Source organism: Myotis yumanensis, unplaced genomic scaffold (genome assembly GCF_028538775.1).
Source record: "Myotis yumanensis isolate MYYU_CA2020_CCGP unplaced genomic scaffold, mMyoYum1.0.hap1 SCAF_1, whole genome shotgun sequence".
Classification (NCBI taxonomy): domain Eukaryota; kingdom Metazoa; phylum Chordata; class Mammalia; order Chiroptera; family Vespertilionidae; genus Myotis; species Myotis yumanensis.
In genome coordinates, this window is record NW_027223752.1 from 68722676 (window position 1) to 68750330 (window position 27655).

At 38.2% G+C, this 27655-nt stretch overlaps 1 protein-coding gene across 3 annotated transcripts in view; it reads right to left on the minus strand.

The window, feature by feature from the left end:
* Positions 1–4230: 4230 nt before the first annotated feature.
* CTDSPL2 (CTD small phosphatase like 2) overlaps positions 4231–27655 on the minus strand; it is a 95233-nt gene continuing 71808 nt past the window's right edge. For all 3 annotated transcript variants that reach the window (XM_070423548.1, XM_070423557.1, XM_070423544.1), the window contains exons 9-13: positions 20089–20151; positions 19905–19984; positions 16487–16613; positions 9426–9521; positions 4231–8566 (exon numbers count right to left, since the gene is read on the minus strand). In XM_070423548.1, the coding sequence (XP_070279649.1) occupies positions 8501–8566; positions 9426–9521; positions 16487–16613; positions 19905–19984; positions 20089–20151 (432 nt within the window). In that variant the 3' untranslated portion in view covers positions 4231–8500. The remainder of the gene's footprint in view (positions 8567–9425; positions 9522–16486; positions 16614–19904; positions 19985–20088; positions 20152–27655) is intronic.

Below are 27655 nucleotides of genomic sequence, written 5' to 3' on the forward strand. Positions count from 1 at the left end.
TTGACTCTGCCTTTAAGAATTTCATCATTAAAGCCATAGGATGGTAAATGGCAGCAGAAATGAAGCAGAACTGCTCATGGCTCCTTTTTAAGAGAAAGTGCTTTAAGCACCAGACTAAAAATCTCATAAAGATGAAAGAAGGCAGAAGAGGTTTTAATTGCAAATAGAACCAGGTTAAACTCATTTATAAAATACCCAAATCACTGAGTCATTACATATGTGAGAAGATTTATTATTTGGAAAAACAACTATGTAATTGAATGACTTTTTCCATTTTAAACCACCTTCCCCCAAAAGCTTACCCAAGAATCTTTCAAGATATGAAATGCCAGCATGTGTGTCCATTAAACACCTACACATTATTCCATACTTATTTTTATACAGTGCCATAAAATCCCAAAGTACCTTCCTATTTCTGTCAGTCAACCAGACAAGCCATGCTCTCCTTAGGACTTCAACCTTCTCCTGACCTCAAACTGTCCATTATGATGCTAGCACCCAATGCATTAGCCTTTTGTTGTCTTGGAAAAAGGAATGCATTTGTGTGAATTAGGTCAACTGCTACACCTTTTAACTGGTCTCCTATCCACCTACTCTATTGCCTAGGCCCGTGGTTGGCAAACTGCGGCTCGCGAGCCACATGCAGCTCTTTGGCCCCTTGAGTGTGGCTCTTCCTAAGCCTTAGGAGTACCCTAATTAATAACGATGTACCTACCTATATAGTTTAAGTTTAAAAAATTTGGCTCTCAAAAGAAATTTCAATCGTTGTACTGTTGATATTTGGCTCTGTTGACTAATGAGTTTGCCAACCACTGGCCTAGGCAGCAGCCAAAGTGGTCTTTTAAGACAAATCTGATCATTAATTCCCTTGCTTGATTTTACCTCTTGCCTCTCAACCAAACCTGGTTTTACATATTTTTCAACATTCTACAGTTCTCATCTTTTGTTGTTAATCTTCACCAGACAATATTTTTTCAATTTTTTTAGAGAGTGAAAGGGAGGGAGAGGGAAAGACCCATGTGAGACACATGGATTGGTTACCTACCAAATGCCCCAATCAGGGCCTAGGATAAAACATGCAACCCAGATACATGCCCTTGACCAGAAATTGAACCCATGACCTTCGGTGCATGGGTCAACTCTAACCACTGAGCACACCAGCCAGGACTACAGTTCTTTTTTTTAAAATATTGTTAAAAGTATTATACATCCCCTTTACAGTTCTCATCTTAATACTTCAGCCAACCCAAGCCTGACTTCCAGACTAGAATGTTAGCCCCTCAAAGCTATTTTTCTTTCATGACTCTTTCCCCCACAACACCCAGTCTCCACTGCTAGACTGTAAGCTTGGGGGCAGTGTCAGGTTGGCTTTTTTCTGCCACTCGCAGTGTCTAACACATAGTAAGGCAGTGTTTTAAAATGATTTTTACTCTGATTAGGAAAGCTACTTATACCTACTCTCAATAAATATTGTCATACTTCAAATCTAAAGCTCTAGTTAATTTGGTTCATCCATTAAGACTTCTAACTTAGCAAATCATATAACCCTGCTACCCCAATTACTTACCAGACTTCTCAAGCCAGTCAATACTCACTCTTCAATTTCCTCATCACCCACTTCTTCCTGAACACTCAGCATGTTTTCATAAAAACATGTTAAGTTATAGGTGACCTCTCCATTATCATTATCATCTTCATTGAATGCTCTCTACTGCTCATGTCTTTTCTTTCTTCTCCCTGACATGTGGCAATACTGATTCCAGTGTCCATTTCTGCCCCCAAGTTAGGGGCAGAAATGGGCAGTAGAATCAGTGTTATCTTTCACATATACTCAACAGAACTAGCTCCTTTAAACATGTCCATTCTGGCAATTATTTGTATATTGCTTTACAGGTTTCATCTTTGTAATTCTGAGAGGTAGATCTTGACGCACCCATTTTACAGATGAACAACTGGGGCACAGCTGCTTTCTCTCTTAAGTGGATGTTATTTCCAAAGGCCTACTGCAGTGACTCTCAAATCTGTTAAACTCCTTTGAGCTTATGGAAAATTGTTTTATAAGTTTCATCATAGCCAGGGGGCTTGGGCGTGGGGTAAATGATGAGATGTTGGTCAAACGTTAGACTTCAGTTGTATGAGGATCTAATGTTCTGGGGGTCTAATGTACAGCATGGTGACTATAGTTAACAATACTTTATCGTATACTTTAAAGCTGCTACTAGGTTTTATTTTTAAATGTTTTTTATTTTAGAGAGGGAGGATAAAAAACATCAATGATGAAAATAATCAATCAGCTGCCCCCTGCATACCCCCTACTACAGATTAAGCCCACAACCCAGTTGTGTGTCCTGACCAGCAATAGAACTGTGACCTCCTGGCTGGTGGGTCAACACTCATCCACTGAGCCAACATGGGCCGGACACTACTAGAGATTTTTAATGTTCTCAACATAACAACAAAAAAAGGTAATCACATGAGGGGAAGGATGTGTTAACTAAACTGGTAAACATTTCAATATATCCATACATCAACTCATATTTTATACCTTAAACTTACATTGTTATGACATTTTTACTCAATAAAGCTGGAGAAAAATATCCCATCAGATAGATAGGAGGTGGGATCAGAGTGTTATTTTGCAGCTACATTGGCTCATTATTTAGCCCATTACATCAAGCATAGACTTCTTTTTAGCTTACCATAGTCTGGCTCTTCCTTGTCATCTTATCTCAACTTTTTAAAATCAACACCTTCTTTATTCAAGTTTTATTTTCTACAGTAGTACAAGAAATTACGAATGCCATTCCATTTAGTAGTAGCAGTTGAGACCTAGATTCTAATCCCAACTCTGTGATCCTGGGAAGACACTTCTAGACATATTTCCTTATGTGTAAAACTAGTGACCTGGTGCACAAAAGGGAATTAGAGTAAATATTTTAATATTGCCGTTTGCCCTTTTTCTATAAGTGTCAAGAGATAAATCTTCCTCCTGTCAGAGTCTGGGGCACACCATGGGAACCAGAGTCGTCTCCGCACACCCACCCACGTGTGCCTCAAAATCACCCGAGACCCAGACCTGGCTGGCCCCACCCTCGTCAAGCGCTGCTGGGTGGGGAGCGCAGCCTCAGGTCCCTGCTGATTGCTCGTTAAGGTAACTTGGCCTCCACTGTGGGCACAGCCGTCTTGTGTTACAGAATTCCTGCCTCCGCTGTGGGTGCAGCCATCTTGTTACAGTGTGATGGTCAATTTGCATATCCTCTCTTTATTAGATAGGATAAAAGAGGCATGTTAGAAAGTTGGAATTTCCTTCTAGTTAGTTTATAACAACTTTTACACTGAATTACCTTCCTTTATAAGAACTTTGTTGGATAAATTGATTTATAAACTTAAGAACACTTTGTATTTATGTAACAGACATTCTTATACAAGAATGCCAAGGCCTTGGGAGCTAGCATATTGCAATGATACTTGAATTCAATCTCCCATAACAGTTATGAGGTCTTGGGTCACAGTCCTCTGTGAGCCTCAGTTACCTTATCTCTAACCTGCTCTGTATTCCTTACAGGTCTGTCCTGTAGAGCATCAAAAGGGAAAGAAATATGAAAAAATTGTGTACTTGTAAACCAAAAGAGCACTGTGCAAATAAGTTGTTAGATATTAGTGTTTCTAATGGCTGATAAAATATCATAAAAAAAAGTGTTTCCATAAAAGTTTTATTTATCCCCACAACAACCCTGTGAGGTAGGGTGACCAGGGCATTTGAAGATGAGAAAACTAAATCTACATTGCTTGTTCATGGCTATACTGCATAGTAAATATGTAGAAATTGAACTGAGATTTTTAAATGTCCATGACTTCATATTGATTCACATGGAAAAAAGCAGAGAGAATATTAACTTCCCCCTACCTTAATGCCGAAAGGACAATGCCTTGAAAAATCCCATTTCAAAAGATGAAAGTAGTATTTCATTGCTTATTTCTACAAAGATTTATAAAATAAAAAAATAGTGAAATATTTTACAATTTATATATAATGGTCTCATTCAGGGATATGTCCTTCAGCTGTGTATATGATCAACTATTCCAAGTGCTAGGTATGCAAACTCTTAAAAGTATGAAAGAATAGTGAGCAGTAGCTTCCATCTTCTTTATTATTCCTCCATGTATCTTGAATAAGTTCTGTGAAATCTGGTCCCAGTTTAAAATAAAAAAGAAAAACTACCACAAAGATGTCCGGTAAACTTTTATTTTGTTGCCTACTCTCAAACCACTGTCACATTTAAAACAGTGATTTCCCAAACCTGGTTATTAGAATCACTTGGAGGGCTTAAAAAAGAAATACAGAACTCTCAGGCCCCACTATAGACCCAATGAGACAATTTTGCAGGGGTTAGGCCTCAGGAATCTATTTCCAAAGGTCAGAGTAATTCTAATTGAACAGTCAGGTTTGGGAACTACTAATGAATTTTAAAATACTAACTAATATCAAAACCATAAAGTATAAACTTGTTGCTTTCTTATCCCCTTTTAAAAAATTTCTCAAAACACATTATCCCAAGAACTCTTGCCTCTGGGCAAGTAATTTCAATTCAAGATACAGAGAAACATTTTATAAAAATGTATCCTAGTGAGTGAGACTTGGATTCCAATAATTTAAGGAGCATTTAAATATAAGATACTGAGTTTTGTGGTTCTTATTCTGAATATTTAAAAATGTATTCCATACAGGTTCCTAGCAGGCTTTCAACTCAGGGGAAGACATGAAAAGTAATGACATAATCAAGCACATCAACACTGAAAAAATACTATACTTGAACATAGGTCATGAGAGGAATAAGAAAGTGAATGAATGACAACCTAAGGCCTTTTGGCCCATACATTTTTGTTCCCAGTCCACTCTTCCCCTATAAGGGGAAATAAAATAAACATTCTTTCCTAGTTGCTTGGCATAGTTATTTGATGGGTAACTATTAACTAAGTTAATTTTAGATACACACGATTAAAAGAGATAACAAATAAATATCTAGGAAGACAGAGAAATTAGGTCAGAAAACCTTAACTAGCTAATAATGTAGTATATAACACCACCATGTTAGTACAATAAATGAAGGCTTCAGTGTCCTTTACATTTCAGCTTTATGTGATTGACACAGATGTGGAAAAGATCTGGTCCTTATTATGAAGAATTCTGTGCTCGCTGTAAAGATTTGTAGGAATAATGAAATACTTTCTTCATTGATGAGATGAAGTCTCTGTTTTTCAGGTAAGTTGACTGAACAAAACAATGAAAAATGAACTTCTTTAGAACGTTGAACGAAAGTAATATCTAGCTGAAAAAGTCATTGGCCAAAGAGAACTTAAAAAAAAAACAAAAAACATTCTATGTTTAACCCTAAAAACAAAACAGAAAAACCAGAGAAATGAAAAAAAAAAAAGGTACACATACATTTTCACGGACGGTTACAAGAAAATAGCCATTTATAGAAGTCACAATGCTTTCAACAAATTCTCCCCAAATTTTGGGAAACAAGATAAAGCCATTGGGTAAATAAATATACATACTAGCTAATATAAAACAATTTATGATTTTAAATTGTTATTAATTCTTTTAAAACCCAAGGAGAAATTTGGTGATATAAATCTTATCAGGGCTACATATATTACATGGAATTAAAAAACATAACTGATTAAAACATTCTAACAATAATACAAATATTTAAAAGAATGTCTTAAAAGTCAGACATTTATCACTGGAAATATCACAATTATAATATGTACTTCAGAGTTGTAATGTGTCTATAGGTCACTTTTGCTGTGTCTTTACAGGTAGCCATCTCTCCTGCATTTACTATAGTCAGTTTTTAAGAGTCTGTGTTTACTGTGTGAACTGTAGGGGCTGGGCACATCTCAGGTTCATGAAATATACACCTCCGCTTTAACCAAGTGGAAGTGTTTAAGATAACATCTATAAACAGATAAAGAAAAGGGGTAATGAGACGATAAAACATTAACGTGGAAGGAAGCTGGATAGTTGTCTCTATAAATTATTTAAAATTCTGTATTAAATTTAAAATGACTCAAGTCAGGTAATGAAAAATATATATATAAATTGGTCTCAAGAAATTTTCTCAGGCCACACAAAATTTCCCTTAGTTTATTTCTTTACAGAATCTTGTTATGCTTGATTCATTTGTCAGTCTATTTTAGGGAACTCTCCCTAGCACGGGACTGAAAACAGCTTTACTATTAAAACAAGATGATTAAAGTGGGTGTTCATTTAAAGTGCCCACAGGCACAGTGGTATAGGTGCTTACATTTCCCTTTAAGTTATGGGAAAGCCCTTTGAGACTGTATTTACTTAATCAGAAAAGCTTTCAGCAATTATAATGCATGCTGAAAGTTTAGATCTTGTATAAGTTTGGATTTTGCTGTTTGAGCATAAAAAGGGAGCAAGGAGAAATGTAACTAGGTTCACAATTTTGAGCAAGAGCATATGTAAAGGTAACGTATGTACATTTTATTTCAAGAAAGACAGAAGACAAACAGCATAAAGATGCCCAGATGCCCTAAAGATAAATACATCTCAAAGATTCTCATTAAAATGAATCTGTAGTATTTTTTCCTGCAAGCAAAATACCTTTCTTTAAATTAAAACAAAAACGAAACAAAAAAACCAGTATTCTGAATTGCAAATGCTTCTGCTCTTTTTTGCAGAAAACCTGCCATGATTATTTAATGAATAAGGATTTTCCACAAAACAGGCTTGCTCTACATGCTAGATTTTTAAACAGTTCAGTGACACAATATGCTAACTACATACACAACAGATAATATAGTAAGAAAACACTCAACCTGATGAAAAGTTAAAATTTTCATTAATACACTGAAAATTGACATAACTCATGCCTTTAAAATCAAAAATACAAAAATTAAATGTTTTCCTAAAAAGATTTCCTTATTTTAAGGATTCATTTGAAAATGAAGCTGCATGTAATTTGTACAGTAAGTTGTACAAGTAAACAGGTAATATACATAAAAAATTAAGTGACATACTCCTCAATTATCAGTTGTCCACCTTTAATTTCCAATACTGTACTTTCTTAACAAGCATACAAAATATCAAACTTCTCTTTAGAAAAAGTGCCGTTCTTTGACATCCTTTACACAAAAACAGTCTGAGCCTGTGGCATGTTAATGCAGTTGAGAGGCAAAGCATACTAACCTTACAAATTCTACCTTCCATAAAAAGCCTCCCGAAAAGAAGATTACACGCCACTATAAAAATATCAACCTCTTGTGGTAGCTGCATTAGAGAACCAAGGCTTGAAGACTATTTTCATATAGTATAGAAAACCCACTATGAGAGCATATTAACTGCATTGGTGGCTTGGGAGTTTACTGTGCCACAGGATTATGCATAGCTACTGTAAGGTACCAAGACTGTTACACAGAGTTTTAAATTGATTGTAACCGAGAGCATAACAGAGGTACTACCAGCCCATGCAAAATAATTAAAAATACCGAATCACTGTGCTGAGTACTTCATTCCTGGAGGAAACCAAAGGCAGCAGTAACCAAATCAAGCCTAAAAGGTGACCAAACACATTCTCCTCAAAGATTGGTAAGCACAGTGAAGTCTGAGGTATACCTTTATCCATTAAATCTGTGTGCCATTGCAAGATATTACCATTTGGAAACACATGCCATCACAATGGTTTAAATCATTTGAATATTACTCATATATTCTTACCTACCCAGTCTCTTGATTTTTGAAAAGATTTCACCTACAGTAGAATATTACAGAAACAAAATATAAATGCATGTCTTTCTAAATGAAACTTACATGGACTAAAAGTAGAGAATATTTTTAAACAAATATACAATATGCAGGCAGACAAAGCAGGAAAACGGCCATTCAAATATATAATAAGAAACTAAAAACTGACTATTTCCAGAAAACTGAAGCGCCTCAACTAAAAGGAATGCATAATGAAATTCTAATCTAATACAGGTCAAAAATGTAAAAAGGTTATAAACCTTAACAGGAAAATAAAACAACTTTTACTGGCCATTCCTGTTGAAATGAGAATCTTAAAGTAACAGAAAAGTGGCTACAAACCCACTTAAGAGCACCAAACAGAGAGAAAATAAAAAGTCCATTTTCATCTCTGTTATTATCATAAAATCCTGTGTGACTACAGGTCAAACTGCTGGTGGCAGAAACAGAATTCTTTATAAACTGCAGATGTCCTGTACATAAAAAAATTTCACTGGAGTTGCACTAGTTCTAAAGACTCTTCTGTTTTAGCCTACCTACTGTATGTATTCAATCTGAGATAAAGTCTCTTTCTGTAACCCTTGATTATTATTGGGCACCAAAGATAAGAAAAGCAAGACGGGGTACAAAAATGCAAAATTTCAACAGTAATGGCAATGTTTTGTCTTAGTCCAAAAGGGTCCTGCATTCTCTCCCCCTTCATGATTTGACAAGTCTTTGTACTTAATCTGGGGGCAGCAAATCATGCAAGCGAAATCTGTCTCTGATGTGAGGTCGAACATCTTCATTCTGTGCGGAGAAAGAGACATTTTAAAGGCCACGTAACTTCAAAAATATGATCCTCAGACCATTATGAACACTCTTACTTTGCAGATAAACATATTACTACCTATTTTCCAACTCATTTTATTTGCCAAATATAAATGTACCACACAGAAGCAGTTAACTTAGAATTAAATTAAGACGTAAAAAAAACTGCCATCAACGTTTTAATTTTTAAGAACAATTATGCAATAAATGGCTCAACAAAAAGTTAGATACAAGCATTAAGCTACTGAATCCTATTTCATGTATTAATTTAAAATTAATCCATGGATATAGGAAAAAAATTCCCAGAATAGTCTTAGTAGCATAAGCAATAATTCTACACCAATGAAAGCAAAATGAAACAGATTTAACAAAAGTAGTTAGTGACTTGCAAGAGGAAGCCCAGTGAAATAAAAATAATCAATCTATAAACTTTTAAATATTTATAATTTTAATATAATTTATGGCCTGGTTGGTGTGGCTTAGTGGTTGAGCTTCAACCTATGAACCAGGAAGTCATGATTTGATTATTCCCGGTCAGGGCATATGCCCGGGTTGCGGGCTTGAGCCCCAGTAGGGGGCGTGTAGGAGGCAGTCGATCAAAGATTCTCTCTCATCATTAATATTTCTCCCTCTCCCTCTTCCTTCCTCTCTGAAATCAATAAAAATAAAAATACATTAAAACAAATTTTAATGTAATTTTTAAGGTTTGATAAAGCTTATAATTCTTTTCAATCTTTCCCTTAATCTCCCACCACACTGACTTTTTAAAGAAATTTAAACAATTTCAATAAAGTTGAGCCAATAGCATAACTGAAAAAGATAATTAAAACATACTTACCAGTTCTACAAGCTTCTCCAGAAATGGAATCAATTTTAGGAGTTCATTGTCATTTTTATCCATAAACCAGCTTTCTATAGGGATTCCATTAGATAGCTAAAATGATAAATAAGTAATTAAATCCTCTTTTTTGCCTACATTTTCCCTACTTTGGAAAAGCTTAAAAAAGAAATCAGCCTTGTCCAGGGTAGCTCAATTGGTTAGAGTGTCCTCCCGACATGCCAAGGTTGTGGGTTCGATACCCAGACAAGGCACATGCAAGAAGCAACCAATGAATGCATAAATAAGCAGAACAACAAACTGATGTTTGTCTCTTCCCCTCCCTCCCTCTCTAAAATCAATACATTGAAAAAACTAAAAAAGAAAAAAACCTAAAGCCTAATTGGGTTTTTAGCATAATTTCTTCTTAGTGTATATAAAACTGAACAAGAAAGATCCATTAACAAGTTTTGAATTAACATAACGTAACTAAAAACATTTCTTTACTCATTCAAGAATCAGTTATTAATTCTTGCTAGGTAAAAATTCTTGCTACCTATAGTCAATGCTAGGTACTGTGAATGAAGGGGTACTGCCAGTCTAACCAAAGTACTATTAGAGAGCATATACTTCTACACAGGGACCATGTCCCAATCATTGTTTTATTCCCAACAAATAGCAGGGTAATCTGAAACACAGGAACATAAGTTGACTCAAAACTAGTTCACTGAAGACTCTAAAAACAAGACTGCAAACCTTATTTGTTTTATAAGTAAACTAGAGGCCTAGTGCACGAAATTTGTGCATGGGTAGGGTCCCTAGGCCTGGCTGGCGATCAGGGCCGATCAGGGCCTTCCGGCTGCTAGCCAGGGCCGTTCTTCGTTCCACGCCACACGCTGGTGGTCAGTGCATGTCATAGAGAGCAACTGAACTCCCAGTCTCCAGGTTGAACTCCTGAGGGACAATTTGCATATTAGGCTTTACACACACACACACACACACGAGGCCTGGTGCACAAAATTCGTGCGCGGGGGGGGGGGGGGGGTGTCCCTCAGCCCAGCCTGCACCCTCTCCAATCTCGGACCCTTTGGGGGGTGTCTGACTGCCAGTTTAGGCCCAATCCCGCATCGGGTCTAAACCGGCAGTCAGACATCCCTCTCACAATCCGGGACCACTGGCTCCTAATTGCTCACCTGTGTGCCTGCCTGATCGCGCCCCTAACCACTTCTGCCTGCCAACCTGATCGCCCCCTAACAGCTCCCCTGCCGGTCTGATCGCCCCCAACTGCCCTCCCCTGCTGGCCTGATCACCCCCAAGGCTTTTATTAGTATAGACTAGAGGCCCGGTGCACAAAAATTTGTGCACTCGGGGGGGAAGAGGGGGTCCCTCAGCCCGGCCTGTGCCCTCTCGCAGTCTGGGACCCCTTGGGAGATAATGACCTGCTGGCTTAGGCCTGCTCCCGGGTGGCAGAGGGCAGGCCCAATCCCTAGGTGCAGCCCCTGGTCGGGCTCAGAGCAGGGCTGATTGGGGAGTTGGGGCGCCGCCCCCTGTCACGCACAGAGCAGGGCGGATCGGGAGGTTGCGATGCCACCCTCAGTCACGCTCAGGGTAGGGCTGATTGGGGGGTTGGGGCACCGCCCCCTGTCACACTCAAGGCAAGTTCAATGGGAGGTTGCGGCGCCACCCCGTGATGCACAGAGCTGGACCAATCAGGGGGTTGGGGCGCTGCCCCGTGTCACTCACAGAGCAGGGCCCATCAGGGGGTTGGGGCACTGCCCCCTGTCACTCACAGAGCAGGACCAATCAGGGGGTTGGGGCACTGCCCCCCCCTCATCACGCACAGAGCAGGGCCCATCAGGGGGTTGGGGAGCTCCCCCCTGTCACGCACAGAGCAGGGCCGATAGGGGAGTTAGGGCACCGCCCCCTGTCACCCACAGAGCAGGGCCAATCAGGGGGTTGGGGCGCCCCCACTGTCACACTCAGGGCAGGGCCGATGGGGAGGTTATGGCTCTACCCCGTCACACACAGAGCAGGGCCCGTGGGGGGGGGGGGGGGGGGTTGGGGCACCACCCCGTCACACACAGAGCAGGGCCGATCAGGGGGTTGGGACGCCACACCCTGTCACACACACAGCTGCAGGGCGATCAGGGGGTTTGGGCGCTGCCCCCTGTCACGCTGATCTGGTGCCAGGAGACCTCTCGGCTCCGCTGATCCCGGTGCTGGGAGGCATATTACCCTTTTACTATATAGGATAGAGGCCTGGGAGCTGGCTGGTTTGCCCTGAAGGGTGTCCTGGATCAGGGTGGGGGTCCTGCTGGGGTGCCTGGCCAGCCTGGATGAGGGGATGATGGCTGTTTGCAGCTGGTCACACACCCTTCAGGGTGGGGGTCCCCACTGGGGTGCCTGGCCAGTCTGGGTGAGGGGCTGAGGACTGCTTTCAGGCTAGGGGTTTTGACTGAAGCTCCCAACCACTCCTTTTTTTCTTTTTTTTTTTTTCTTCTGGGCCAGCTTTAGCTCTGGCTCTAGCTCTGAGGCTTCCGCTGCTGGTTTGTTTGCCGTTCTATAATCGAAACAATGTATAACTTCAGCTCTGAGATCCCAGCCGGCTATATTTGTTAGAATGTTTCAAACTGCCAGCTCAGAGTCCGGCAAGTCAGGCGGGGAACGTTGGAATCTGCAGTCACTGGAGCAAGCAAGCCTCATGTTCGCTTCCAGCTGCCTGGCTGCCGGCCGCCATCTTGGCTGACAGTTAATTTGCATAAGGATACGCTGATTAGCCAATGGGAAGGGTAGCGGTCGTACGCCAATTACCATGTTTCTCTTTTATTAGTGTAGATATGACACTTCACAGAAAATTTCACTAACCCTGCTTTACAATAAGGGCTTAAAGACTGAATCAATGGGGCCAGACAACAAGATTTCCTTTCTTTGAATAGTGGAGGGAATAATTATCTTATCTTTAAGTTGCCCTTAACATCAAATGAGATAGTGACTTAGAAAAGTATAAAAGCACCATATAAAGACAACTGTCTTTTTCATGTACTGAAAAGACAATAGTGGTAAAATAAAAACCACTATTTTTATTCTCCCCCTTCCTTCCATTACAGCCTTTATTTAAACTTTGAAATTTATAAAAATTTCACTCCTATTTTCATTTCTTTAGATTCAATATTATTTTGTATTAGTTTCAGGTTTTATATTAGTTACAGAATAGAGATTAGACAATCATATACTTTACAAAGTGTTCCCCGATATTTCCAGTACCCACCTGGCATCATACTGTCAGTACAAGACTATTGACTATATTCCCTATTTAAGTGACAATAGGTTTACAGGTTCCTTCCAATCTTTCTTTTCTGTTGCTCGCCCTTCCTTTCTTTCTCACGTCTTCACTCATTTTCTTTATATAGTATTTCAAGTGGCCCTAAAAGCTCAGTGAAAGCATTGGTAGACACTTAATCCATTTTACACACCAGGAAAATGGGTGTGGCCAATTTCAGTTGGGTGTGGAACTGGACTCAGCACGCAGGGAGCCCTCACAACTGCGCTCTCCACCTTTCTTAAGGGACAGCCCCGGGGCAAACAGAACAAACCTCCCCGTGAGATAATGACTTAGAGCAGTGGTTCTCAACCTGTGGGTCGCGACCCCTTTGGTAGTCGAGCGACCCTTTCACAGGGGTCACCTAAGACCATCCTGCATATCAGATACTTACATTACAATTCATAACAGTAGCAACATTACAGTTATGAAGTAGCAACGAAAATAATTTTATGGTTGGGTCACAACATGAGGAACTGTATTTAAAGGGCCAGAAGGTTGAGAACCACTGACTTAGAGCCTCATTCTTAAGCATCTCTTCATCCTGGATGTCCACATTCTTTCCTCTCCCCTGGCCCCTGCCCCCATTCATTACTGCCCCCCCCTTCTGTGGAGCAGGTGGTAGGCTTAGCACTCACCGTGCAGGCGCACCCCCTGTGGGGTGGGATGGGAACTGGGGGTGGGGCGGGCGCAGGCTTGCTTTTGGGCCAAGGCGGGAGCAGAAGTGCGCTGGCCAAGGTGAGGCCCAGTTAGCGCCGGGAGCTTCGCCAAACCGCCGCAGTGGGGTACCCAGCAGTGCCGCGCCCCTCCACTGAGGTGGCACCACCCCTCAACCCTTGCCTCAGGGCTGTGGTTCCGCACCTCTCCGCCCAGGCATCCTTCCACGCCAGCAGTCATCGCCTGTTTCCCGAGTTTTGGGGCCACTGCAGAACCTCACTCTCTGCAGGCAAGGCAGATCCCCCCCACCAGCACCCTGCCATGGCCCAAGCCAGCTCCAGTGCACCCTGCCTCAGCACTGCTCTGTGCCCCTTGGGCCGCCCGCCTTCTGGCCGGCCACTTCGCCAAAGCTGGGCAAGGCGGAGGACTGTCCGCACGCCTGCGGACCCCCTGACTGCAGCTCCTGGCTGGCAGCTTTGCCGAAGCTTCCTCTTCAAGTGCTCTCCTCAGACCCCTGGGACCTTGGCTCTGGTGGCCCCACCCATCCGTGGCTCCCTGCAGCCCCCGCTCTACTGGGCTCATGGAGCACTCTGCTGGGGAAAGCTCGGTCTTGGGGCAGTGGGTAGGAGTGTGGGGAGCAGCTCCAGTAAAGTTTAGTAAGCCCCAGGTTGGCATTGGGATTTGTCTGCGGCCATGGGGGAGTCTGCCTGGGCGGGACAAAATCACACTTAGACCCAGAGTGACGCCCCACAGCCCTGCAGCCACGCCCACCCTGTGAAGTTGTAACGTGACAGCATACTGGGCAAATGTGCATATTCATCTATTATATATGTAGATGTACTGGCAGGCCCAGCCCCGCCCCTGATTGGGGTGGGGGGTGCCAATTGAGGGCAGAACTGGCTGGGGGAAGAGGCCGTGGGCCGACTGGGGTAGTGGGGCCAGCTGTGGAAAGGGGCTGTTGACCGGCCAGCCCCACCCCCGAATGGGGTGGCAGGGGCTGATCGGGGGTCAACGACCTGAGGGAGGGGCCATGGATGGTTGGCCAGCCAGCCCTACTCCTGATTGGAGTGTGGGGGGCCGATAGGGGGGTGGAGATGGCTGGGGGAGGGGCTGTGGACCGATCAGGGTGGTGGGGGCCCATCAGAGGTGGGGCCTGCCAGGGGGAGGGGCTGCAGGCAGTTGGCCAGCTGGCCCGACCCCCGATCAGGCCTGTTTGCTGGACACAATGGACGTCATAGCAACTGGTAGTTCTGGTCCTTACAGCCTTCTGTTCACTGGCTTTTTATATATATAGACTAGAGACCCAATGCATGAAATTTGTACAAAAGTAGGCCCTCCTCTCCCTGGCTGCCAAAACCGGCTTCCCTCTGGCACCCAGGACCCAGGCTTCCCTCGCAGCCCCGGCTTCATACGGAAGAACATCCAGTCTAATTAGCATATTACGCTTTTATTATTATAGACTAGAGGCTGATGCACGAAATTCATGCAAGAGTAGGCCTTCCTTTCCCCCAGCTGCCGGCATCAGCTTCCCTCTGGCACCCAGGACCCGGGCTTCCCTCTGACCACCAGCAGGCACCTGGGACCCGGGCTTCTCTTGCAGCCCCAGCTTTGTCTGAAAGGTCATCTGGTCTAATTAGCATATTAGGCTTTTATTATGATGGATATATAGATAATCTCTGGGACAAAAGTCTTTAAACGTTTATATAGAACACTAGAGGCCCGGTGCACAAAATTCATGCACTGGGGGAGGAGGGTGTCCCTCAGCCCAACCTGCACCCTCTCCAATCTAGGACCCCTCAGGGGATGTCCGACTGTGGTTTAGGCCCGATCCTACAGGGACTTCCCTCTCACAATCTGAGACTGCTGGCTCCCAACTGCTCGCCTGCCTGCCTGCTAACCGTTTCTGCCTGCCAGCCTGATCACCCTCTAACCACTCCCCTGCCAGCCTGATCAACGACTAACTGCTCCCCTGCCGGCCCAGTCGCCCCCAACTGCCCTCCCCTGCTGGCCTGATTGCACACAACTGCTCTCCAATGCCAACCATCTTGTGACCACGTGGGGACAATGGCCATCTTTTGTGATGGTGTGACAGTCAATTTGAATATTACCACTTTATTATATAGGATTGTTTGAGATTGAGGATAATTGAAATAATTTTATCTAGGCACCAAGAAAAAATTCTTAAAAACATTTCAAAATGCAAGCAAATAAAAGTAGTGACCTAAACTGAACATATTTCAAAACCATATGAAGTTGACCTGACTTTCTTTTTCTTTAGTGGACGTTTTAAAACACAAGTTAAAGGCAAATCTTGTTTTATCTATACCCAACCTACCTTCTGTCATCCCCATTCGGCACCTATTGATTGTGAAGGAAATCTCAAATGGATCACATGAAGGCATTCATACTGTACAATATATATCTTGCAAGGGTGGCTTGTCTGTATTCAAAGTTATATTTCAAAGAATCATTAACAAAGGGTACAAATATACTGACAAAATAGTCCATGAAAGTATTAAAAAATGTCAAAAATGGACCAGAGGAAGATGGTTAAGCTATTGTAATTCTCAAACATGTTTACAATTACTGATGTAATAACTCATAAGAATGCTATTATTAAATGTTTATCTTGTTGTCCCTTCTTATTCACATTTACTATTCAGATTTTTATTTTTTGTCCTTTATTTACCTTTTTGAAAAAATATATCTTTATTGATTTCAGAGAGGAAGGGAGAGGGAAAGAGAGATAGAAACTTCAATGATGAGAGAGAATCATTTATTAGCTGCCTCCTGCACATCCCCTACTGGGGATCAAGCCCACAACCCAGGCATGTGCCCTTGACCGGAACTGAACCTGGGACCCTTCAGTCCTCAGGCTGATGCTCTATCCACTGAGCCAAACCAGCTAGGGCTATGTTGTACTCAATTTAAAAGAAACTTTTTCACAAGGAGTATGCCAATTTGGCATTTTTAATTATAAATGTGACACTAAACAGGGAAATTCCTCCAGTGAAAATTCTGTTGCCCCATCATACTGTTTGGCAGCATTTGTCCTCATTGTGACTTTTTTTTCCATTCTGAATTTGCTTAGCAACCCTCTTCCTACCTGATATGCAAAGGCTTGTGGTGAGTTGTCAATTATTATAGTTTTTGAAAGATCTCTTCCAAGGATATTTAAGTCCTTTATATAGTTTCCTTGTACACAAACACAATGTTCACGAAAAAGTCGGTGCCTAAACATAAAAATAAAAACAAATTAACTAAAAAAAAAAAAAGCAGCCTCTAAAAAGTATAACATATACTGAAACATATACACACATACACCATAGGCTTTACACGTTACGTCTTATTATTTTGTCACAAAGGAAATTCATATACAAATGTGGGCCTAAGCTTCAGGCTATAGCTTTACTATAAAAATTCTTAGCAATTACTGAAAACTTACAACCAAATATTACCATGTCTTAAATGGTTTATCTCAAAATGTTATATTAAATAAAGTGGGATTAAAAACTCTGTAAATTGTTTTTGTAATTTATTTAACCAGAAAGCTCAGTTCAGATGCAGCATCTGGTTGTCAGCAAGGTCCTGGCTTTTAAACCAATTTTCCAGATGGTTGACTGAGGCACAAGGAGGTCAGGTGACTTGCCCAAGGTCAAACAGTAAGTCAGTGGTTAGCCCCGCATTGGAACCCAAAATCCTCCTGGCTCCCATTCCTTTGTTCTAACCAGAAGACCACACAGCCTCCCTACCCCTGTACATGCCAGAATAGAAAATATAAGAAGGAACGTTTCTGTGTTGGCATTTAAAAAATATGTTTTTAGTTTCCCTTATAGTTTTTGAGAAAAGGTGGTCAAAACATTCCATCATTTCAACTTTTTCCACTCATTTTTCAATTTAGTGTGTGTATGTCATTTGAAAAAACAAGGACTGAATGAAATGAATTTAGATTTAAGTATAACATGTAAACTGATGTTTCACTAATGATAGCTGCCAAGTTGAAAAATCTGTATAATTTAACAAAGCTATTAAAGGTTTTATAATACTTAGGTACTGTAATAATGATATAATCTTCATTCTGAACTAAAAAATATTAGTCCTGTATAATAATTTGATAGTTTGGCTTCCTTGTGTCTTTTTTTAAATATATATTTTATTGACTTTTTACAGAGAGGAAGGGAGAGAGATAGTTAGAAATATCGATGAGAGAGAAACATCGATCAGCTGCCTCCTGCACACCTCCTACTGGGGATGTGCCCACAACCAAGGTACATGCCCTTGACCGGAATCGAACCTGGGACCTTTCAGTCCACAGGCCGATGCTCTATCCACTGAACCAAACCGGTTAGGGCTTCCTTGTGTCTTAATTCCACTAAACAATTTTTCAAAAGCTAAGACCTACTCATTCATACCTGTATTTTTTAATCATGCAATTTTAAAAAAAGGGCAATTTCTACCAACAAAATCTGTCATAGTTCTACCAACCCCCCCCCCCCCCTCCGCCCAAACAAACCTCAACCTTAAAAATATCACTGCCAATGAACAACAAAAACAGATCTAGAGACAGAGAAGCATCGATCAGATGCTCAAATCTCTGAGGGAAGGTAGGGGAGGGTGGGGGTAAGGGGGAGAGATCAACCAAAGGACTTGTATGCATGCATATAAGCACAAGTGATGGATGCAGACAGGGGGTGAAGGTGAGGGCAAGACTGGGGGGGGGGGGGGGGGATGAGGGGATAATGGGGGATAAAGACACATTTGTAATACCTTAATCAATAAAATTTTTTTAAAAAATAAATCACTGCCAGTGGTAATGGTAAAGAGTTAAGAATTTTACAACCAGACAAAATGTAGTATAAATAATTCTTTTCCCATTATAAATACTTTTAATTAAATTATCATCTCTCTCTAAAAGGCTTAAAGACAGTCCTACTTTGAAAAAATAGACTAAATAAAAGGATTTAAGTAATTTTATTTGCATAAACATTTAGATATGAGGCAACTGGAGAGGCAGATAGAGCATATGTACATGCAAGTCAGTACCGATGCTTTTTTCCCCACGAGCAGCAAGCTCACCCAAGTCAGGAGACAACTGAATATGTATATGGATACTAACAGTTACTTTAAATTAAGCTGAAGCCTCTCCAGTATTCAAAAATCCGAGAGTCAATAGCATACATTTGCAGTTTTAGAAAGAAACTATATTTTTGTTATTTTTTATTTTTATTTATTTTTTTGCTAGTCATCAAATTTGCATTTGGACTCATGGGATTGAGAGATCATAGGAATTTCTGAGTTTACCTTATCACCAACATCGATAGTTCTCTATAGCACTCTAATGAATTCAATATATTGTTCAAAAAGGTTTTCCTGTTTTAAGTTTTCAAATTTTAACAAGATAAAATAAATTTAAACTCCTAAATGTGAATATTTTAGAAAACTAATTTAAAAGAGGGATAAGATTATAATTGCATGAGTATAATTTGTTCTCCAGTAAAATGAAAGCTCCAAGAGGGGAAGGGCTTGTGTGGCTCACCACTATTCCCTGGAACACTGGAGGGACTGAATAGAATGAATGACCAAAGCAAAATCATTTGCATATTTTTGTTGAAGTTGGGTAAAATGAGCATAAATTATAATATACTCTTAGGAATAAAAAATACATTTTCTATTTTGTATGTCTAAAGCTTGCTTATATTAAAGATAAAAATAAAACTAACTATAAGGACAAATTTTAATCCTTAGATAAGTTTAGGATTTTCCATTAAGACAATATGGGAGAAAGCATTCAAGAAAATGAATAGCCAGCTATTAAGGTTGTTATAAGCCTTTTGTGGCATCACTCTCAGCTCTTGGTCAAAAACTCAAAGATTAACTCCCATATTTTATAGGATGCAATAAGACTGCTTTAGTCTTAATATCTCAGTTTAACTAATTTTCAAACTATTTTAAAATTACCCAAGGCAATCCACCTAACCAGGAACACACTGTATCTCCTGGCTCAGACACACACACAGGGAATAACCTGAATGACTAAGCCAACTGCAATTCCCAATTAGATTCATGTAACATTTTCTTTCCATGGAAGATAAATTTGCTCTTGAAAAAAGCAAGAGAGTTTAATTTAATCCTTTCTGTTAAAATTAACTTTTATTTCTCTATGCCATTAAAAAGGTGCCATAACATGCATTATATCAACATAAAGGAAATGAAAAGATCATGCACACAGTGAAAAATTCCACCTACTTCCCTCCCCCAATCCCAAAAGAAGTAAGGATACAGATGTAACAATAAATAAATACATTTGATCTTCGTATCCTTTTAAAGAACGTCTGTCTGGAATTATAGCATTAGGAACTCTTTAAGAGTTTGGGCATTTAAAAAATTCATTTATTTTCACCATTCAGCACGACAAATCTCTATATATGTAGCCAACTTAAAAAGGCCATTAAAGTTAAATATAATCATAGTAATTTCATAGATCAGTGTGACAGACATTTCCACTATTTCTTAATTAAATTTACCTGACCAGTTGCTTTTTAGGGTCTAGTATGTTCAGTAACTTGTCTGCATACACCTTCTTAGAAGCAGTAAAAAGAATGATCTATAAATTCAGGGGAAAAGAAGTAATCATTATACATGATCTAAATATGGGTACTATGTTGAATAAAATAAAATATTTATGCTGTTCAGCTCATGCATGTTTACCTCATACATCTGAGACATTCGTTCCAAGAATTCCCTGAAGAATGGCCTTAATCTCACATAAACCTGAAGAAATACAAAGATGGCTTCAGCAAATAAACACATAAAATAGAACAAACTTATTTATAAGATATGTTATATTCTAACTCTGGATATAGTATAAATTTCATATTTTAAAGAAATAAATTTTACTACCACTCAAAATATATTTTAGATTCCAAAAATCACTTAAAACAATCTTTTGGCAGGGTAATAATCACTGATCATTTCATTCTTTAGTAGTTAAATACCAGCATACAATAGTACTTCATGGAATATAATTCTTAATAAACATTTAACCTAAAAATAAAAGGTTTCCCTCTGAGATTTTGATCCACCAATCAGCTCCATCTTCCAGCCAGGTAGCATCCATCCAATTATTAGGCAGGCTGCGTGTCCATCTCTAGCTGACCTATCTCAATGACCTTCCTCAATAATTACTCAGAATTTCTTCTCAACAATCACCTGCTAAGAATAGCTTTATTTCAATTTTCTATTAAGGTAAATAATGTTCAAGAAAGATATGTTTGGCCTGGCTGTGGTGGCTCAGTGGTTGAACGTCGACCTATGGACCAGGAAGTCACAGTTTGATTCCTGGTTGGGCACACACCCAGGTTGCAAACTCGATCCCCAGTGGGGGGCATGCAGGAGGCAGCCCATCAATGATTCTCTCTCATCATTGATATTTCTATCTTTCTCTCCCTCTCCCTCTCCCTGAAATCAATAAAAATATATATACATAAAAAAAAGAGAGATGTTTGGATTGGTAGGTTTAAATAATTGGAATATTTTCAGAAATCAAGTTTGTTTTTCTACATTTACTGATTCAGATGTGGCATCTAAATTAATATTACTTGACTACTTGAGATAAAACTATGATAGTCAAATACAAGTTGTCAAAATCTATTAGCACTATCAGGAAAGACTACAGCACCCAAAGAACTGCTTTATTTCTGTGCCTGTCTTCTTGCCTACATTTAATGTAGCTCTTGTAATATACTCCCATATTTAAAAAGCACAGAAATATAAACCATAAGCAACCACTAAAACTGATTTACAAAAGATCTGACTCCTTTAAATTGTATTCATTTTGTGACAAAATTTTATAAAAAGAAAATTTTGTACTACACTCAAAAAGGTGATTATTAACCTCAAATACTATGAACAAACATTTGCAGAACACCTACCCGATTCTTCGGATTGAGATTTTAAAAAACACAACAAAAAACTGTGGTGGCAACAAATTAAAATCTAGGAATGTTTTAGGGGCAGAACAGTGAAATCATGCAAAGGATTCTAGGAGTTAGGGACTATGTACTACCAATCTTTGTAATTTCCAATGCCCGAAGGGTATAAAACAATGCCAAATATATAGTACTTGATAAAAACTAGTTGAGTAAATGAAATAGAACTGCCTGAAGTTAAGCAATATAGATAAAACAGGCAAATTTACATTACTACATAAGGACAACTATAAATTTTTTCCACAACTTGATCACTTCATGTAAGACAAATTTTGAACATTAATATACTAATATCATTTGACTCCCACCCCCAAACTAGAATGATAAAGGTATACTTGTTTGTAATCCTACTAGGCATTTTATCTCAACTTACTGACTAGCCAAAAACAAAGTAAGCCAAGTATTCCTATCTCTAGCAAATAAAAATAACCAAATCCTCAGTATCCAATCGCTATGATTTAGGATGAGTTACAAAAACTTTAACTAGAGTTGCTAATTAATTTTAACATTTTCATCTCGAAACATTTAGTATAGTTTGTGGCCTTGGTTGAAAACCACACACCTTACTTGTTTGGTAATCCAAATAACTGACAGATTTTAGTTATATTACTGCCTTTACTAACAAATCATTTTTTATTAACTATGGATTTTGAAAAGATTTATTATGGTCAAGAAAAAATAAATTCTGCCAATACTTTTTTTTTGTAATTACCTCATCTCAAAGAGGATACTAAACCATGAAACATCAGATCTTTCTGATTGTTGCTAAAGTTTTTATCACTTACATGCATTTAATAACCAAAAATATTTCTTTTTACATGTTTAAATGTTTTCAATACCCCTGTTATCACTTGCTCTACATACTGTAAACTAAGATAAGCAAGGCCTCTGTAATTTGGGATGTTTCCTCTGAACATGAACACACATCATTTTATAGGAATAGTTCTACTTAAATAATATTGTACAAGCATAATAAGTGACGTTTTCCAACTTCTTATACAGTGATTCCAGATTAGTTAAAAACTATAACCTCATTATGCACTCAACTACTTTGACTATATTTAAATATAAAATGCATCTTAAATGATATTACTTTCAAAAGGTGCTTGTTTACTGAGGATGAAAGGTGGCACTAAAGATGGGGAAATATATTGCTAGGGTGTTTCCTTACCATAGTAAAATATAGTAACTGTTGACTGTAAAAGTTCCTATCCTGAGAACAACATCACCATTTGAACAGAGGTGTTTCAGGATTAAAAGACATAAGCAGAAACTGAAGTGGTTAGTGAAAAAGACAAGAATATAAGAAAGGTACAAAGTTACAGTGAGCAGGGATAGGATAGGAACAACATGGGGTTCTGCCATCTGCTGCAAAGGCAAAATCTCAGAACGAAAAACAGAAATAGAGATATAAGACCAGCAGGATCCAAGTCATTGGGATGGATATATAAAAGCAGAAATATATAGAGGGCAAGTACTGTCCAGTAGGAAACAAATAAAAAACGACTGTAGAGTATGTATAATGAGACTATAATCAATCACTGTGTTAGGGCACAGAGATACATTAACATACAGATGCACACAAAGGCATGCTTCTAAATGCTTCGAAATCTATTCCACAAATGCTCAACTCTATTTTCTTCTCCTAAAATAACAAAGATTCATGTCCTGAGCTGCCTACTTCCTATTTTCTACATTCTTTCACTACTTAATATTTCAATAACCATCCTTTAAAACTTGCAACTCTTCAAAACCATGTCATCTCCCAAGTGTAAGATTAGGCCAAAAGTCTCATTGTAGTCTGAATATATATATAATATCACTGTTTTTCTGACATTATTATAATAGATTTTATTTTAAAACTTGAATAATGAACACATTCATAAATGCCTATTTTGGGTAATAAGTCTTATTGAAGACATAGTCTAGCTACATTACAAATAGTGTTAATCTTCTATCAGTAAACCAAATATATTTTGAAATGTTAATAGTTTGAAAATAATGTATAATGCTATAAGAAATAATCATTATATAAGAATACCCAGATATGTCTTCAATAAGACTTATTACCCAAAATAGGCATTTGTATGTTCATTACTCAAGGTTTAAAATAAAATCTATTATTATTATAATAATATCAGCAAAACAGTGATATTGGGACTGATTTTACAAAAATTTTAATTTTATATAAAAGTGATAAGTATATAACAAAAAAAATAACATTACATTAACAAAACTTGAGATGAACGAAACCTGACAGTCAGTCTGTACTTTCTTTGGCATTAAGACAATGATAATATTCTATAAGTGTGTGTATAGATGGTACTAATAGGCCATAAATAGTTAATATAACTAGATTTAATAAGAGCAGTCATTAAAACAGCAATCCAGTTATAAACTGATTATAAGTATTGTGTGATAAACTTTTGTCTAAATACATATTCATGTCTAAGTATGCAATGTTAAATTATACTATATACTGAATAATTTCTGACTGCTTGTTTACTAAACTTTTATCTATTATTATAGATAACTTTCACAGCATGAACAAAAAAGGAAATAAAACACGCAAAGATAAGCAGTTTCAATTTGTTGGCAAGTGACTGCAAAAAACAAAACTTCTTACATGTAAATCTTTTTTGTAAAAATATTTCTAAATGGTTTTAAGTACACAGATAATATGACCTTAACATATTTGAAGTGAAACATGTGTAATCATTTTTCTATGATATCCTTAGAACTTATCACTACACTGTTGTAAGCGAAAAAAAAAAAAGATAAATTCAGTGGAACTCACTCACTTAAGAGTATGGCATCTTTAAATTAAAAAATAATTTGTGAATGCTATTTCATCAGCAGAAAGAATTTAAAGCAGTATAAAACTAACAAAAAATAACAAAACAACAACAAAAGAAAACTAACAAAGCTGGGGAATGTGAAGAATGAGATGGTACGAATAAGTGAAACATCAAGATACCATAGATCTAACCCTTCTGTGCACCTCAGTTTTCTCATCTATAAAATGGGTATAATAGTGCCTATCTCATAGGGTTGTAAGGATTAAATAAATTAATGCATGTAAAGCACCTGGAACGGAAAGTGCCTGTTACATTGAAACTACCAATAGCTATTACTATTATCCATCTTACTATTTAAAAGTAGTGGATGGTAAGGAAAATAGATGGAATGATTCTATGGGACAGAATTGGGCAACCTTAATTAAAAGAGAAAGCCCCATGGCTATAAGCTATATTTTTAGAAGAGGTACAGTAATAATGAATTGCATCAGTTGATAGCTTAACTATTCAACTTGCTTAACATTTTCTTAACCTCAACACCAGAGAATAGACACAAAATTCCAACCTTCTCCACTGAAAGAGGGTTGTGCTCAGGTAAGCCCTGCGTAGGCTTCAACTTTATAACCCATTGGGTGATTTCACAGTCATCTTTTCACACAGTTCCACTAAGAGTTAGATGGCTGGTGAGGAAAGTATTTATAGATGGATCAATCAGGGGATGAGTAGGGAAACACTAAAACATCACAACCAATAAAAATAAAAACAATTTAAAAACATCCCTAAACTAAAAGCTTCTGCAAACCTTATACTGAATTAAGTATAAATTTAAAAAGGAATTTTCTTATAGAGTCCAAATGGGATAAAATGAAGCTGAACACATTCAAATAACTGGTATAGCAAAAGTTAGAAAAAAAGAAAAATTTTCAAGTAAAAGCAGCCATTGTGTGTGTGTGTGTGTGTGTGTGTGTGTGTGTATATACACACACACACATATTTATATATATATGCACACACACACACACACATATATATGTATGTAAAATACTAATGTGGTTATATTAAAATAAAGTTTAGTCATTTTAGGAGCAAAAATGGCCTTTGTAGTAAAATTAAAATGTCGCCTTTAAAAACAAATTCTAAACTTTGAAGCCTTCAAACTTAATATGCTTAGTAATCAATTGTCACCTCTCCTGAATTTGCAGAACATTTTCAGCTTGTTGAACAAGAACTTCCCATGTATTTTTTAATGAACTGCTTCTAATTTTAAGATACATTTACAAAGAACAGAGTTCCCCGTGAAATACATTTTATCTTTGAGAAGTAGCTAACTGTAAGTTTCAGCTATATTGTTCCTTTTTTAACCTAAAAAATAATAATGAATAATTGTGATGAAAAAAAATGAGTGCCAATGACTATACTTACTAATAAGGATAGGAGTTACTTAACATTGTTTTTAAGATTTACCTACAATTAATTATCGAAATATTTTTCCAGACGAGCTAAAATATTATCCTCAATATTAAGTGTCCATGACTCCAATGTTTTAAGACACAAATATACATACTACTTTTGTACAACAAAATTATGCTTTATGAAGGTCAAAATGAATGCCTCTTGGTTATTGTCAATTTAAGTAAGAGCTTTAGAGAACAAAAATCTTGATTAGGTAGTTACTACAAAATCCTCCATTTAAATGATTGGTTTTTTTCTTCATGAACCAAGAATAATGCTGACTTTCCTAGGAAAGACTATAGAAGGGATAGAAGCCTCTCGTTCGTGGTATAAGATATTCGAGATCCTTATGAAAATTATCCTAGGCTGTAAGGTCCCCAAGAAAACAAACAATAATAATGGTGAAGAGGCTGACCTTTGCTAAACATAGGATTTCCCACCCACTTCTCCCCCCAACTTTCCCCATAAAAATCTCTACTAATAAAGTATCCTTTAGCAAGTAGCTCCCTAAAGGATCCTCTCTCTCCTCGAGTGCTTACCACAATCTGATTTCTGGACAGCTGACCCAAAGTTTGTTGATTTTACTGATCTTCAGAAAGCCACTGACTGGCTAAAGTCTTATAGGTGAACAGAATAAAAAATTAGATGCCCCTGCCATACTTTACAGAATGAGGAGTTGGACAACACAGTTACGTTTGGCTGCACTGTGGTGAAACATATGAGGCATCTTCTTTTTGTCTTCAATAAGCCACGTTTGGGCTGAGTAGCTCTATTACATCTTCAAAAAACTGAGCTCCAGTTCTTGATGGAGACAGAGGAAGGTCATTGAGGAGGTGGTTCAGCTCAAGAGCTAAGTGAAAAATCTGTCTTTTGATTCAGTCCTGCTTGTGGATAGAAGTCATCTTCTGGATGGAAGAGGGAGTGAGATGACCTAGAGTCTTGAATTGGTGGATCTGCAGGAACAGAAACTAAATACAGTGGAGACCTCTTAACTGAGTAACACCACGAGATGGATTTCCTGATAATGTGTCAATATAAGCTAAATATAAAGATTAAACATGTGCATTGGAACTGATCATGCACTTGTTCTCCATATATCAAATGCATCTGTACCATTCTATAAATAAATATTATCCCAATAACTGTCAAACAATTTATGGCAAAAGTACCAATTTAAGAAGGGGGTTAGACCCATTCAAACAAAAATCTATAAACTTTGCCTTTGAGTACCATAACTTCATTAAAAAAAATTCAGTTCTTCTTTAGAATTACTTTTTCTCCATATACACAAATCGTAATCTGTCTATCCATATAGTGTCAGTAGTAGCATACATCAAATTTTGAGTTGAAATTTTTAGGTACTTTTTTATCCTCTAAAAATGGATTTTAAGTATACTCAAAGTACTAAACTGAGATTTGAATAATCTACCTGCTGGTAAATTCTAAGACTTGAAATAATGAAGTTGAGTCCTACTTATCAATCAAAAGAAGAATGTAAGTCATGAAGTCAGGCAATCTTTAAATGTGAGTAGTGGCCACCTTAAATTTCCCCTCAAACTTACAACTAAAAAAACCTAAGAAAGTCCACAACCAGATTAGAATGGATATAATTTTAAATTTCTCTAAATATTAACAAGAATTCTGATGAACATTTGATTGCCTATTGCCACTTAGAAAGAATGTGAATGTGTAAATTTACTGTATATACTCTCATAATTATTAGACCACAGGTCAGCAAGCTATAGCCTGTGGGCCAAATCCAAAGTGTCATTTATTTTTATAAAGTTTTTTTGGGTTTTTTTGTGCACAGCTATACTTAACAATTATGTACTGTCTATGACTACTTTCATGCTACAATGGCAGAAAAAGCAGTTGCAATAGAGACTGTAAAACCTGAAATATTAACAAATAGCCCTTTATAGAAAAATGTTTGCCAACCCCTAATATAGACAATCATGGAAACACATGTAAGACAATTTACACTTTACACTGTTTTGAAAGAAAGAGAAATAACAAGTGGAATTAAAATTAGGTAAC